General features: G+C 37.1%; 1 protein-coding gene across 1 annotated transcript; it reads left to right on the top strand.

Moving 5' to 3' along the window:
- Nucleotides 1–10,057: 10,057 nt before the first annotated feature.
- LOC136256101 (uncharacterized) lies at nucleotides 10,058–16,926 on the top strand. The gene is made up of 3 exons (XM_066049034.1): nucleotides 10,058–10,147; nucleotides 11,883–15,776; nucleotides 16,619–16,926. Exons 2-3 carry the CDS (start codon nucleotides 11,883–11,885, stop codon nucleotides 16,688–16,690), a joined length of 3,966 nt encoding a protein of 1,321 aa, XP_065905106.1. The 5' UTR covers nucleotides 10,058–10,147; the 3' UTR covers nucleotides 16,691–16,926.
- Nucleotides 16,927–17,538: the final 612 nt, after the last annotated feature.

The following is a 17,538-nucleotide window of genomic DNA, read 5'->3' as shown; positions in this document are numbered from 1 at the left end:
CTCAATCAGGTATGCACATATACAAGAGCATAGTAATAAAATGTAAACTGAGGGGGCTAATACAATTTGTACAATGTGTAAACTGAGGGGGCTAATACAATTTGTACAATGTGTAAACTGAGGGGGCTAATACAATTTGTACAATGTGTAAACTGAGGGGGCTAATACAATTTGTACAATGTGTAAACAGTATTTGGTTTCCAGGGGAGTCTAGGGACAGAACAATTAGCCTTCTGAGATTGGATTTTGCAACAATTTTGACTAAAGTATTGAAAATGCAATACACGACTGCTCTATTAGAGCATCTGACTGCTCCATTAAAGTATATCGATCTTTACAAAAGTGTAAAATAAAAGTGGGGGCTCTAACCCCCGTAGCCCTTGCTACACTTATATGCACATATATACAGTAAATGATGGTGCTAGAGAAAAATTCCAACTTAAACCAGATGTAAAAAAACTTGTGTGTTGTGAAATTACAGTAGTTACAATAAAAATGGCATAACTTACAATAAATTTACTCCTATGTAATTGGAGCTATAAATATTTGAACATCTTGATGACAACATAGTTTTAGGTACAGACCATACAGTGTAGTGGGTGAGAAAAGTATCAAAACCACAGTCTATATGTCATTTGATTAGGCCGGTGCCAAATGTGCCAGCATAATAAAAAGCATAATAGGTTAGAGTGTTATGCCAGCATAATGCTAGCATATTAGGCAAATAGTTCGAACTATAGAGCTTAATTTCATGAAAATAGATCGATATTCACTAATAGAGCAGTCAGTGGAAACTCCAACTGTAATAGAGGACACTAAATAATAGCTCCTTAGATCAATTCTCTCTAATAGAACAGTCACTTTGTAGTGAAATACTCTAATAGAGCAGTCACTGATTAAAATATTAGAAGACAACTAAAAGAACTGTTTTTAACCTAGGAGCATAATGCAAGCATAATGGAAATATTGAAGAGCATAATAGGTGAAAATTTTGGAAATTCCTGAAAGCATTTTGGGCAATACTTTGAGCATATTTGACTCAGGCCTGCATTTGATTGTCTTACTGAGCTGTATCATATATTTCACAACTGCTTACTATCTTATACACTATTATTCCCTTTATCACAAAGTAGCAACTCATACCTGAAGCTTAAGATCCAGATGAACCTGGAGAACACCCGTTCCAACAATGCACCCACCTACTGCAACTATCCCCCCCCCCAACATATCCACCAAATGTCCCACTAGATTTTAATTATGCAGTTTTAATCTCTTGTGCAGTGTAGTTTACATGAGGTCCCAGGTTCCCAGGACAGGTGTGTTACACCTATTGTATATCTGTTGTGCATTGCATAATTTAGCACTCAAGCTAGAGGCATATACAGTTCTCTTACATACAGTATTTGTATCAGTTCTATCAGTGCTTGAATTGTATACTAGTTTCTCAGTATGAAGACTAGGGGAAAGTTGTAACTAATACTTTAACCATTATAATTTTAACCATCAGAGTTTTAAGTCATCAATTTGCAATATTAAGTATGTATGTGTGTATGTGTATGGTGTTTGTCTCAGCATTTTAGCTATAAAGATTATGCTATGCCCAAAGTCAGTATTTTGGCCAATCTCACTTCTAGCTCTTGGATGCTGGAGGTTAGTAGATCTCATGATAACATAACAACAGACTATCTTGAAAATTATTACTGTTCTAATAACAGTAGACTACACATGTACTTTACTTGACTGTTCTATTAGAGTAAATCGATCTGGGACCAGGTCCAGATATTTTGTTATTTATTCTCACTGTTGGGATAGTTTGAGATAGCTCTCACTTCTTCACCTGTGACATCATAACTGCAGAGATATCTGTTTCATGAGTTGTCAAGCAGCTAACAAGGTATACCATTTCTGGAAAGATACACTTATACTTTGTATACTCCTGTATACCCTCAATTCAAGCTCTGGGTTGTATACAATCACTGCACTGGACTAGTGGACTCAGGTATTTTCTCTTTTTTATCAAATATTTGGGAAACTGATGTGGGTACGCTAGTCTCAGGTAGATAGACCACTCCCCTACACATATAGAAGCCCCCAACACACAAAAGTAAGGTGTGATCATGCCAGACTTGTCAACATTATCCAGTTGCAGCTATGTATCAACTATAGAATAGCAAGACACACCACTTAAATTTAACTGACTTGCAATTGATGACTACAAGTTTGTATTAAGGATGCATGGTTACTAGGTACAACACTATACATACACATGTACTGTAGGGTTTGTACTTCATGGTAAAATGAATAGTAGTCATAGTTTATGCCAAGAGAGAACAAATGCACAATCGTAAGATGAACAGGCAGTACCAAGAAGACAGGCTCACCTGCATACTTTACGAATAGCTACCCAAATATTTGCTAAAATAGAAAAAAAACTGAGTCCAGTCCAGTCCAGTCCACTAGTCTAGTCCAGTGATTGTATGCAACCTGTGTGGTATTTGTGACAAATGCTATAGCTACTGTAAATTGAGTATATAGCACTAATAAATTTCAGATATGACTTTATGTATATAAATGCTTGTGTGTGGGTGTACTATATTTGGGACGAAATGGAGAGCAAGGATAACCTGGTTTGCATGGTGCTCCAGTACCAAAAGAAGACAAAGGGATTGGGAGAAATTTTGGTTTACTAGGCCTTAAAGAAGCAAAATAGTATTGTGATCCTTGTACAGATTTTAAAGGAGCCAGATGAGCACCAGGAGATAGTGTGGTGGGCTAGGAGCACCAGGAGGTAGTGTGGTGGGCCAGGAGCACCAGGAGATAGTGTGGTGGGCCAGGAGCACCAGGAGATAGTGTGGTAGGCCAGGAGCAATAGGGCCCTTTAGATACATTAGATTTCAAGGAAGGCCAAGATTATGCTTGAAAGTAGCAGTTGGCCAACCTTCACTATCTGAGAAAAATGGAGTTGATGGAAGAAAAAGTGACACTAGTGCAAGAGGACAAACTGGTGAACCAAGAGATGGTAAATCATTTTTACCTTCATCACAGATTTCCAGACTACAGTGTACCATTGACATTGTGAAGCATGTCTGAGTGCTACAGTGAGTCTAGATTAGGAAGAGACTTGAAGATAAGACATTTTAAAAGAATTGAATGAGACTCCATCGAAACTTTATGACCTAGAAAAAGGCTAATACCTGTTGTTGTCTGACTGTATATTTGCAGCAGTCAACATGAAGAATGTTATTCTGACAGTCTTGAGTGTTATGCTAAACAATGAGCAGATGTACATAGCTGTGATTTATTAAGAAGTGGCAATGTGTTTCTAAGTGCTACAGCAATTAGATGAAAGGTACCAGGAGTGGTCCGAGTGGAGCCTGTTGCTTAATTTGACTCAACATGAGAAAGCTCACCAGGTTAAAATTGACAGTTTATTCTTGATGTGGGATAGTGAACAGCAAGGAAGAACAGGTAAAGACTGTACATGCACACATACATGGGTGGTGGGTCCAGGGAAGATGGCAAGGGGATTGCACACTCAGGCCAAGTTGCAGGTAGTTAGGTAGAAAGGTTCTCTAGCTCATACAGTAGATCTGTATATTTAGCTACAGAGCTAACCCAAGTTGAGTGTAAATTTATCGTTCCTCATCATTTACGTATAACTCTAGGTGACACTATTTGTAAAGGTCTTGTTGAGTGGATTAAATTCAACACATGGTATTGTGGTGACTGTACTAATACAGTTACTGACTACTCTATTAAAGTATATTCTGAGGCTGTTTGGGGATGTCTGCTCAATAAGGCTACCTTCTCTTTCATGTATTGTATAGTACCATGCTTAAGTAATAGAGCTGTCTGTAACTTGAAGGGGGAGAGCAAAATTCTCCTACTGAATCTGCAGTTGTAGTATTAAGTGTGTTCTCTCAAGCATTGTATTGTGGCCACATAAACTTCATTATTAGTCTCTTATCCTCACCATTTTTGCATCAAGGATTTTCACCACTGCATGGTGGCTGATCATGAGTGCAGCTATCCAGCACCTTTAATGTTGTAACTAGCTAAGAGAATTGCTTTCTAAGTCATTATACTATCAGCTATCAAGTTTATATATAGCTAAACATGTGCCCTCCTGTATTGTTATAATTGAGTATTGGAGAATGAGAAGTAATGAATAACCTTACCGTATGTATTTTCAACTCCCTGTAGGATTTTTATGTGGGTGCAGTGTCATTGCCCTTCTGGGGGGTCTGTGTCAACCAAGTCAAATATCTCAGTCGGTACGATGGACCATTCCTAGAAAGGACTGATGGAAATGATTATGGGCGTTCATTGAAAGCTATCACTGTACTTTGTAATGACATGACACAACAATGTCATTATGGATACAGTACTGAGTCGGACAAAACTGTTTGAGTTATCCCAGAGGAAACAATGCCACTGAATTAACATTTTTGCTTATAGGGTTTTCAGAAATCTGTAGCAGATTTTTGTCATATGTCTACTTTGGAAGGTTCTAATTGTAGGACCATCTTAGGGTAATTGAAATTAAGAAATGGTATAACTAGTTTACACCTATTCTGTATAATCACTAGTCAAGGGAGGTACCTGCAATTTTGCTCAACAAACTCTTATTATTATTGTAAAATGTACATCACGTACAACATGAGAAACTAACTATTATGAAACTATGCCATAACTCAGAGGTATTCTGTTATAAATCTTTTTAGGACGTGGCAGGAACCCAATAGGATGCTTTTCTGTAGTTTAGAAATCAAAGTGCCATAGAAGATGTTTAAAGTTTGGAGATGCTTGGCCAAATATGTGGGTTAGGTGTTAGGATAGCTCTATGTTTTCTATAGTCTATACATAGAGTCCATGCTGTATTATTATGCTGTGTATACAGCTCCTAATTACGTTTTAGATTATTTTCAAGATTTGTGTAAAGTATTTAAATCTATTATCATATCCCACCCTAATTCAATGATTTGGATTTTATACTTACACATTGTTTTACACAGATTGTTGATTTTCCTGCTAAAGGTATGAACATTCTTGATAGACCAGCTTTGAATAATGAATGTTTTCCCATACCTGGTACCAGTGACCATGAGACACTCTATACATTCAGTCTTACATTGCAATCCTAACACCTTCAAAAACTAAAAAAAAGAGAAATCATGAACATAACCATACATGGTGCCATAGCTAGTTGGTCTCCCTTGCCACGTGACAACAGTTATTTCAACAGGGAGACAGCATCAGCAAAGCTATTCTTCAGAACTTCCTCATGGGGACCATCATCCTAACAATTATATCAGGGATAGCTCTATGCTTTCTAATACATGAAATTTGTTTCAAAAAAATCAAAAAAGGTATCAAAAAATAAATTAATTATTTTTTCATAGCACTAGAAATTTTTTTTTAAACACAAAGCAAACAACAGAATTAAGTATATAGTTAATGCTGTGTGTATTTTACTTATTTGAGATTGTTATATACTTTCCTTGTACCAATTAACAATAATGATAATAACAGTTAACCTAATATTACTGTTAAAATCACTCCCAGAATTAATCTCAGAAGGCCTAGTTTTCAAAATTCTTTTTAGGGGGTGGGGTGGAGGGGGGGCATGTCCCCAGATCCTCCTAGATTGACATGCTACACCCCAGCCCCCCTCTCTAAATAAAGGTACCTCCTCTGCCCTTGGCTACAATTCCATCATCACAGCTGGATTAGACAGAGTTTACTTCTCTACCCACTGCTTGAGCAAGTGTCCTTTTCTTTTATTTTTATTGTTAACTAAATAAACTCTAACTGGCAGTCGTACAACAACAAATCTAATTTAGTCATAAAAACAAACACAATAGCTGCAAATACAATATCAGGAGGTAAAGTGTTCCTAATGATTCTCTGTGAAAAACTACGTATGTCCTTTAAAAGTAGACTAAGTGTTGAAACAATTTTTGTAAAGTTTGAGTCTATTGATCAAGTAGGGTTGGTATTCAAAGTAGAAAAAGAATCTTTGTCTACTGATACTAAGTTTATAAGTCATAATCAGGTCCATTCTAGTGGTAAAGTAAACTGGGTAGGTTAAGTTCTTGATGTCTTTGGAAGTAAGTCATATCATGTAAGAAAGGTATAAGTTTCGTGGCTCTTCTTTGAACTGCTTCTACTTAATGTCTTTTGTCATAAAATAAGGATTTCAAATGGTTGATGCATATTGGGTAATCGGGCAAACAAGGGTGGTATAAATTATAATATCTTATAGTGTTAGCATCCCTGGAAGCAAAGGTACATTTGATAGTTCCTAACACTCTATCGGCTTTTAGTATGTACAACATGATAATTTATGTCAATTTCAAGTTTTTATTAAATACAACACCCATGCAGGCATTTTTCTTGTATTTGTATTTTAAGGATAAAGGCTTATGCCTGTACATCCATAAACAAAATTAATTACGTACTTAGCTATTCTAATTACTATAAAAAATCAAATAAGCAATTACTGTAGTGTCTGTCCAGCAGTGTTTTAAAATCATCGACAGAGGGAGAATCAACAATAGATTGGGGTAATGAATTCCAGTCATTGATTACTCTGTTACTATAAAAATTAGATCTTGTATACGAATTAGTGTTCAGTAACCATAGATAATGTTTGCTGCATTTCAGAAGCAAATAATACTCTCTCCTTGGTAGGGACCCGCCGATTATGCTGGCATAATTATGAGCATAATAGGTGCCTGAAAGCATTGAGCATAATGCTAGCATAATAGGAAGAATATTTCAGCCATACTACAAATCCTTGATGGTCAAACTACATATCACGGAAAAAATCGATATACTCTAATAGAACAGTCAATAACTCTAATAGAACAACCAGGTACCTGACTGTTCTATTAGAGTATATCGATCTTTTCTGTCACATGCAATTTTGAAGAGCAAAGATGTGCTTCAGCCACTTATTATGTGCCCATAACTGCAAATTTATTAGCAAAATATGGGAAATGCTTGAGCATAATTTGAGCATAATATTGAGCAGTGCAGCATAGCATAATAGGTAAAATTTTGAGCATAATAGGCGGGTGCCTACTCCTTGGTGAGGAACGACCAATGGTGTTGTAATGGCATTTAGGAATAATTTCCGTATAGCCAAGTATCACACCACTGCAGAACAGAATTAATATCATTATTTTTGCAAAGTCAGAGTCATCAGGGGAGAAAATGGGATGATAAAGTTTTGTGTCATCAGCAAAGATACCCGCATAGCTTTGTATACAGTCAGGTATGTAAATCATTAATATATAGAATCCAGCTGATTCACTGGAGTTACAGGTATAAAGCATTTCTATAGTTTGCTACTTGCATGGTGTAATGCAATCAGCACAATTATTGCTTAATGACAGCTAGAGATTATTTTAGGGGGCTAAGCTACTCCATAATTTTTTTTGACAGGGGGTTATAGCACATTCTCTTTTTTTAAAAATGATTTTACTTTAACAATGTAACAGTATAAATAGGCAAAAGGGGACGATGCGCACTGGACCAAGTACCGCAAATACACACAATTGCAGATCTCAGCAAAGAAAAGCTCAATTTATTTATCTGCATGCACCATCCCATCACTTCTCTAAAAGAAAGACACTCAAGAGGTTGGCCAATCTCTTATAAAACTGAGTGGCTGCATCACCCATTTCACCAGCGCTGATGAAAATTAAAGGAGTAAATGAGGCATTCTCTACTTCACGAACCTGTTGTTGGTATTCACGTCTCTTTTCCCTATCGTGATATTAATATGCAGAATGGAGAGGTTGATTTGAGGGTGCACTGGGGTTAAAAATTCTGACATCAAAGTATGATCTCTGACTCTCAAATCTTCCTCTCCAAACTGAAACCATTGGCTGCAATGTCAAGCCTTGCATTACCATCATGGTTGGCAGTTTTGTAATGAAGGGTCTCACCAGAAAGAGGATGAAGGTGGGGTTCAGTGACAATATTGTTACAGACCTCAGAGAGTAGAGTGGCAGTTACATCCTGTATTCATTATGTCTTAAAGAGGGAAACCCCCACCCTTTGGACAAGACAGAGCATGTTCTATGGTAAAAGATGAACAGGAGGTACGTAGGGCAGGCAGATGGTAGCCAATGATACCAAAGAGCAATTGCGCCATTGAGATGCAGCATTACCATGTCAGCGTTACCACGTTGAACATCAATAGCAACCATCTGAATCAAAAATTGGGTAACCTCAGGTGGCCCTAATATCTCCAGACTGCTCCATTAGCCATAAAACTATCCACCACACCAACGAACATGCACATGATCCCCAAGCATCCAGGGTCTTAACATGCAGAGGGGAGAAGTAAAAGATGGAGTTAAAGAAGAATATTTTCTGATCTTAGCTGACTCTGCAGAGTTTACCAGCCGGGTGGCACCACTTGCGAAAGTATGCAAATTAGATGCCTTTGCTTGAATGGTGTCCTACTACTGCTAAATTTACCAGTGTATAACTGAAAAAGCGCATTCCAAGTTCATTAACAAAATTCCATCATCCGTCGCCTCCAGCCGATCCTTTACTTTAACAGAGAGTCGACGTTATCATACTGCTATTCAAGTTTTTAAGTCCATGCACAAATTTTCTCCATCATATTTACAAGATATTCTAAAGACATGACTGGTCATGTTCCTTCTACAATCTATGTGTTTTTTTTGTAGCTACTCTTCTTCTTTTGCTCACAGGGCTCCACTGAAAATCAGTACTGAAAAATCACTATTTGGTTACTGTACTGAGTGGACCTCCTGTTTAAAAATTATACATGCAAGGTTGTCCGAACAGAAAAGGTAAAGTCCCAAATTATGTCCCTCGAAACTTAATTTTTATAAATTTTTTTTTATATATATAAAGAAAATAAGATTAGAACATAAAAATAAACAGTTAAACAATTAAATCAAAAACTGAGTCTCTGATTGCACCAAGGCCACAGGAGCACTTTTGATGTAATGACCTTGTGAAGATCGCGCTCCTCTAATGCACTGGATTGCTGAATGCAGCAAACAAAATGACAATCTACATCTAATCCATCCTATATTAATTAGTACTGTGGCATAAGGGTCATTCTATTTGTCAGACAATAAACTCGCCAATCGCTTGTAAAATACACTGGCTTCATGGCCCATTCCCCCGGAAGCAGAGAACACTAGAGGGGTAAAAGAACTGTGTTCCACTTCACGGATTCGCAACTTATAAGCTCTCTTCTTTGTTATTTCGTGTTTCCTATAACATGACTGAAGGGTGGTTCCACTGTTGGATGGTGCAAGTGGGTTAAAAACTCTGACGTCCGTATAACATATTTCATAACGACCACTCCAAAATCCATTCATGGCAATGTCCAAGCGTGCGCCATCCTGAGTGTTGGCAGTCTTCTGTTGAAACCTTTCATCACTTAGAGGCTGCAGATGAGGCTCAACCTCCACTTCATGGCACACTTCAGATAATAATTCAGCTGTAATATCCCTCACTTCGTTGTGGCGTATTGAAGGGAATCCACCCTTTGGACAAGATAGGGCATGATCAACAGAAAAGTTGGTACCACACGCACAGTGGGAAGGTGTACGAGAGGGCATCCAGCCATACCTCAAAGCAAGGGCATCTTGAAAGGCAGTCTTGTGTAGGGAGAAACCATGTTCCTGCACAGGTAGGGCAGTAAGCCAGCTAGAAGCACCCTTTTACTGTGCTAAAGTAACAGCCCTCTGAAGAGTGGGAGTAAGCTTAGAGAACAGTCCCTTAGAAAGAGTGGACAAATTGATAGTCTTGGATTGTTTAATTTCAAGCTTACGGGAGTACAGACTACAACAAGTATCGACAGTATAGCCAAAATTCAGCAATAAAATGAGTGATTGTAAGGGTACTGTGACATACATTGAAGCAGAAAACTCAATAGATGATAAAGAATCAGGTGCAACAATGCCTGAAATTGGTGAAACTGAATTTGTACGCATAATTATGCATAGTATGCATTGTATACGGTAGCAGCTTCGCAAAAATGTGGACCTCGCAACAATAACCCCCTGAGATAATTAAAGTTCCTGCTCGAAAGAGTGTGAATGAGTTGGTCGCCATCAAGCCGATAAGGGTGTCCTACGCGAAGCCTAAGGTACGATAGTTGCACGAGATACTGTAGATAAACTTCACTAGATATGACTATATCGACTATCCCTGGACATGCTCACTGATGCTGGATGATCGGGCTCATTGAGTGGCCATTACTAGGTTTTGTGCCCCCATATAATCTAAAGCAGTGAACCGTTCTACAATCTAGAGCTGAAGGAAGCAGCGTTTCATTAAGCGGGTCTGGGTGTAGGGATCAAGCGGGACCAAGTACTTGTCGCGATCTCAGATGGTAGTCACTATACGGAAATGGTGACTCAGTAACTACTCGCAATCAGTGAAACATTAATAGGTGAACCAACTTCAGATCGGCAATTTCTTGCTACAGCAGTAGTCCCCTGCACAGTAAGCCGACTGACTCCTTATTTATTATCAACTTTACCAGTTACTGTTACGTAGCTAATTAGCTTCGTTCCGGTAAAGTGTATTAAAATTCTTTCTAAATTATAAACATGTATTTTGCATCAATAACTGTGTAGCTAAACCAGGCAGTAAGGTCTAAAGAGACTTGATCTATGGAAAATTGTATGCATGAAGCTGTTAGTGGTAATGTCCGGACAGATATTCATGTAAACAGGTGTGAAGGCTTATCATATAGACTGGTTGCTATTCATGATGTACCAAACGTGGAGTAGATAGCATGCAGTAACCCAATGTTAATTGTACAACATTCTGCTACTCAGTGAGCTAAAATTGAAATAAAATAGTACACAAATTGTTGCTGATGTTCTTCCTGTTATCAAAGGTCATATCCTAATGTTTGTGCTATCTGTTCCTTTATGAAACCATGACTAACTGTACATCCCTTCAGATTTTTGGTCCCTAAAGGTGGTTGGCCCTATACTATGCTACTGTTTGTCCAGAATAAGATGTCACTCTTGGTGTGTCTTCTGTAAAGGTACAACAAGAATTTTTTGAGCTGCCATATGAAAAGAATATAGCTAATATGGCCTGTGAACAATATATTTTTAGGGTAGTATATAGTGCTCATATACCATGCATTGATAGGCTAAGCAGGGACATAGTACAGTATTACTAAGTAAATGTGTATAATGACTATAGGCTATATATGTGTACCTTCCCATTACTAGGATCAACACTCTAATGTGATACCACATGTGGTCAGTTTCTAAGAAAAATGCCACAGATGTAGTATCATGTTATGGTGAAGCCTATTAAATTAATTAATGTGGTCACATATTGGCTAATATTTTTTTAATAGTATAAAGTATTAAATTGACGTTAAACTTTTCCCACTAAAAGGCTTTAACATAAAAATGACTTTTCATTATGGCCACTTAGGAATAAGTGGCTTTGCCCATCAGTTTATTGATAAAGATTCAGTGAACCTTGCAATATGCAATACCAACGCTCTGCCAGCTGCTTTGTATCACGCATCAACTTTATTTCAATTCAGGAGTAGCTATTTAGAACAATATAATTGTAGTTAATATTAATTTGTAAATGTATGTAGTTTTATACATGTATGCTGTATACAGGGCGTAGCTGAAAAACAGCTTTGCTGATGCTACCTTCCCTGTTTAAATAAATTGAAAAAAAAAACAAAAAAAACCAAGAGTCCATTCATTCAATGCATACTAATTCAATGCATAATGAAACACATGGGTGCTTCTCCCATTGTTTGTATACGCTGTTGTACTTTTTGTATGCATTGGATCACATAACTTGTAACTGCCTACTATAAACATTGTGTGTTTTAGATGATGATACAGTTTGGAGTGAAATTGATTGTTCTATGCCTTCCTTTTGTGTTGACTGTTCAACATGAAAATGTGCTTACAATCACAGTATGCAGTGATATCAAATCTGGCGCTTTTGACAAGTGCATAAATCTGAGGCAAGCATTGCAACTGTTAACAAGCTGTTATAGTTCCTCGTGTAGCATTTTAAGAGATCAGAGCTCCACCATTTGTAGTTTAACTTGTTGTAATTCAACATGTTACCATCATGTTAACATTATCTTTGAGCCAGGTGATCATGTCTTAAGTGAAACTTACAAAATCACTGACCTGAATTCTGTTAGATTTAGTAGCATAGACAATGAGCCTGCCACTATAAAATGTAACATTAATGACAAGTCTGACTCTGGAATTGCTTTTATTAAAGTCAACAATTTAACTATCGAGTATTTGAACATCATAGGGTGTGGTATGAAACATGTTAGTACTAGTCAGTTTAAGGTTGGAGGGTTTGTGATGTTTCAAAGTGCTTTATTTATACAAAACAGTACTGATGTTACTATAAAGCATACCAACATTTCTGACAGTGATGGAATAGGATTGTCTATTATTGACACCAATGGAACAGTGAACATTGTTGATTCAGTGTTTAGTAACAACCAATTAACTTCATCAGAAAAGAACATTAACGTTACCGGTGGTGGTGGACTTTATGTAGAATTTACCAAGTGCTCTCCAGGTATTGCTAACTGCAGTACAACTGATAACTTGTACAACAAAAATTCATCATATAACATAGTCAATTGTAACTTCACTCGTAACAATGCAACATACAGCTTGCAGAGCAGTGGTTCATATAATTTCGCTGCTGACACTTACGACACTTTTGGTGATGGAGGTGGATTAGCAGTGTGGTTATTTGGTAAAGCTTACAATAATTCCATACAAATCATCTCAACTAAATTTATTTCTAATGTAGCAAAAAATGGTGGTGGCTTATGCGTACACAGCAGACAAAACGCTTCACACAATAGGATTTATATTTCTGGGTGTATCATTAAGGGTAATAGAGCTGTAGTGTTTGGAGCCGGTGGAGCTTTACTTGGCTTTAACATTTATCATCCAAATGAAAGGAATATGTATAACAATTTTCTGGTGGCTAACTCCTTGTTTGAAGAAAATGAAGCTGTTGGTGGGACAGCTGGGGGATTAGGATGGTATGGCAGTAATGAACCTGATGTACCACGACCTACCAATCATGTTAGAGTTTATAACACCTCATTTGTACGTAACTGTGCTCGGTTTGGCTTTGCCATGGAAATTCACAAAGGTTTCTTACATTTCCTAGTAAATGGTAGAATGCTAGATTTCATAATAGACAGTTGTTCTTTCATTGAGAATGGTTTGAAGTCACTACCTCAGTCAACATTAGCAGTGCAAAACAATAGTCTTGGTGCTGTTGTTGCTTCTGAAGTTGGCATTCAGATTCGAGGGTACACAAGTTTTGTAATGAACAGATTTACAGCTCTGGTACTGGACAAAGAGAAGGTAGAATTTTGTGAGAATTCAGTGACCGTATTCCAGAACAACAATGGTGTACACGGTGGTGCCATATTGCTAATAGATACTGCATGGATTATGGTCAACTATAGCAGCACTGTAACCTTTGTAGGCAACACCGCTACGGTTGCTGGTTCTGCAATATATGTGCAATTGATAACACCTTATGACCATACACTGTCTCATTCTTGCTTCATTAGATATTTTGAACAAAATACTGCAGTCAGTAAATGGAATGCAACTTTTACTTTTATCAGTAATACAAGTGATTTTGCATGTGGCCAAAACATGCGTCCGATTTATGCCACCACGTTGCATCCATGTAAGAGCTTATATTCTAATAAATTTTTGAACGAGGAGCCATTTTGCTTTTGCTCACCTGGAAAACGTGAATCCAATAATCTGGGTACAGACCGTTGTTTAGAGTGTACTCATAATGTTACTCATGTAGCTACATCACCTGTTGAGTTTCGTAGCTTTTCAGGTGGCGGTAATGTTCATGTGATACCAGGAGAAGTGCATAACTTGAGTATTTACTTAGTGGATGAAGTTGGCAACATGGTTACTGATGCTCGGTATACTGCAACTTGTATTAATAAACAGAGTGAGCTGTTTTCAATCCATAAGGATAACTGTTCTTCATCTTTATCATTACCCTATGTGTTATCTCCATATGGTTTAAGTGATGGATTAATTCAAATAGCCGGTAAACCTAGTATGACTTGTCACTTGCAGCTACAGACAATCACAGATTTTCCCATTACTACAACATTGGAAGTTGTGTTGGAACCTTGTCCTCCAGGGTTCATGTTTTCAGATTACAATGCTCAGTGTGAGTGCATAGTTAGCCGCACAGACCAGAACCTTGCAATAAGTGGATGCGAACTGAAGTCATTTCGAGCATACTTTGATCAATTCTATTGGATTGGCTATGAGTCCAACAGTACAGAACAGCTTGTAATAAGTGCATGCCCCTATCGTTATTGCTATCAGGAGTATTCTTCAGACCAGCTACTTCCAGGAGTTGCAGACAGACAAGTTCTTGACAGATTCGTATGTGGTAATACCAGCAGAACGGGTTTGCTGTGCGGTCAATGTATTGATGGATATAGTGTTGCTTTAAACTCACCAACATTTGCATGTCAGAAGTGCAAAGGTAGTTATTATTTAGGAATTTTGTACTTATTTCTCTCTTACATAATTCCAGTTACTATATTGTTCTATGTGATTATGGCATATGACATTAGAATGACCACTGGACCGATCGGAGCTTTCTTATTCTTTTCACAAATAGTTGGCAGCCAATATCACTACACATTGGTGTACTCCATTAATGCAAACACTGCAACAACTGTGGCTATTTCTAATATACTACTAGCTTTCTATAGCATCTCGAATCTTAACTTTTTCAACCACAGCATATTTTCATACTGTCTTTTTAAAAGAGCTGGTACAATAGACATTATAGCATTTGAACTGCTGCTCTCATTCTATCCAGTAATACTGATTGTTGTGTATTTCTTAGTGAGGAAGTATTGTTTTTGTCACTCAAGATTTCGGTATTTCAACAGGTGGAGATTTTCGAGCAACGCCATTAGCCATGGAGTGTCTGCTTTCCTCATCTTTTGTTTTGCTAAAATAACTTTGCTAGCATTTGCACTGCTAATTCCAGCAGAACTTCGTCACAGCGATGGAACTGGTTTTGAAATTGTTGTATATCTGCAAGGAAACTTAAAATATTTTCGGGAGTTTTCATACAACATGTATGTGCTTGTGTCAGTTTTTACCATTGTCATAGTGATCACTATTCCTACTTTAATCTTACTATTTCATCCCATTATGATGCAAGTGGCTGATTATTTCGAGAAAGGAGAGAGTCGGGTTGTGTTACTTATCAACAAGTGTCTACTGATCAACAAGTTAAAACCAATACTTGATTCTTTTCAAGGAGACTACAAAGATAGTTTCCGATGTTTTGCTGGCCTTCAAATATTTCTCTACCGTATTTTGTTCTTTCTTATTGCAGTTGTGGCCACACCAAATGTGAGTCTATCACTGCTGTTACTTATCGGATTTTTTGTTGTAATCACACTAGTGCATATTTTAGCATTGCCATTCAAGAGACATTTAGATAATGCCGTCTACTCTATGATATACCTCCTAATGCTTGCCATCTTTGTGATTGAAATGTATACTGAATCTGCTGATACTTTTCTCCATGTTATTGTTTGGCTACAGTTAATTTTGTTAGCACTTCCTTTGTGCTGTTTTATTGTGTACTACATCTGGAAGTTGTCACTAACTGTTCTAAGGTGGTTTAGACCTCAAGCTGATATGGGAGAAAAGAAAAATGAGGTACCTGTATAAATGTTTATTAATGAAACCAATTTTTAAGGGGTATATAAGCTGTTTACCTTTAGATAAGCTTTAAAGTCACATTTATAAAAATTCATCAGGCATTTTGCTCTCCTGTGACCCATTCTAATGTTTTTAAAACTACAAAGGTAGGCCCATGATGTGTACTTTGTATCTTCTGTGGTACACCAGAATTTCAGGCCCAAACAAAATTTTGCTATGAAAACTAGGCTTGCATCAAGAATGCTGGCGTAATTTTAAGTGTAATAGGCTAGCAAAAGCATCCCAGCATAATACGATTTACATGTAAGATTTTTAAAACATGTGTGCTAAAAATACAGAACACACTACATATTACTACTACATTTTCATATCAAAAACTCACTGCTTTTACTATTTCTTGGCTGCGAGATACACTAATAGAGCAGTCACTCTAAAAGAAATGCTGAAATGAAAAACAGTCATCTCCCGGCCATAACACATTATTTTGAGCGCTATAGACATCATTTTTGAACACTACAAAAGTCTACTTTCAAAGCATAATTGGCTCAAGCCTAATGAAGACACAGTAGTGTTAGTTGTTATTGAGTTATACTTGTCTGCAAGTTATATAGTCAATCAGTACAAGATTAATTTTAAAATACTTTGGAAGCATTTCAGGTCACTTTGAAGACATCTTTGAGTTTGACCAAATACCGTCAAATGACATGAAGGTAATATGAGGGTGGTTTGTTTCTTGCCGGGAAAAACATCATGACCCCTACTTAAGTACAGGCTATACTATAGTACTTAAAGTGTATACATGGTAAAGTGTTAGTATATTCTGCATTGCTTTTGTGTAGGATACTAATCAACTATTGTCAATTCTGCAAAGGAGTACCCTTAATGATGATGTTGATGATGACAGTGATTGACCACTAGAAATTTGTTTGATATAAAGCATTGCTGAAGTAACTTAATACTCACATCACAAACACATAATATTCATTACACTATCAGTTTCTAGTTCTACATTTCTTTACTATGTACACACAAACTATGTATTGGTGTTGTAGTGGATTTACACTGTATAGTATACATATTTCAAATGGTATGAATTGTATCAAAGTCTGTCGGATATATCATATCAAATACAGTGTCATTACAAAGAAAGAACAATACGAGCAACACCTCTCCACTCACTATGGCACTATAGTCTGTTTGCGTTCACTTGAGCCCTTAAAAATTGTTTCTTGTTAATAAATCTTGTTACATGGGCCAGCTTCCCAAGCATTTAAATGCTGGAACTGTTATCAAAAAAGCACTTTTATATGGGCAAGGACAAGTGAGTTGTGGGGCTTTAAAAATGTATCATACGATGATTCAGGCATGCAAACTTGTTTAAAACATAGAAACAATGTTCCAGTACAAAATCATTGGAAGTGAACACATGTTTACCTCTTTGATACAGTGAAACCTCACTTAGTGGCCACCTCAAAACATATTTTCCATTATATTACATGTACATCAAGACATGTATTCATTAATAGGGCCACCTCATTATTATAAGGCCAGTGGCCACATACTACAGGACCAAACTGGTAATATTAATACAATGTTCCCTCAGTAAAGAGGCCAAACAAGGAGGCAGTCTGCAAAAGTTGCTGCTTTTAAGTGCATATTTTCACTACTGAAAGCTGTACCCATTATTCTGACAGTATACTTTTCTAACCATTATGTCTCAAGTAATGCTGGAATAATGGTACAGTGTATATTCCTACCT

The sequence above is a fragment of the Dysidea avara genome, chromosome 5 (genome assembly GCF_963678975.1).
Source record: "Dysidea avara chromosome 5, odDysAvar1.4, whole genome shotgun sequence".
NCBI classification, from domain to species: Eukaryota; Metazoa; Porifera; class Demospongiae; order Dictyoceratida; family Dysideidae; genus Dysidea; species Dysidea avara.
The sequence above is the reverse complement of the archived record's forward strand: the minus strand, read 5'-3'. Positions and strand labels throughout refer to the sequence as shown.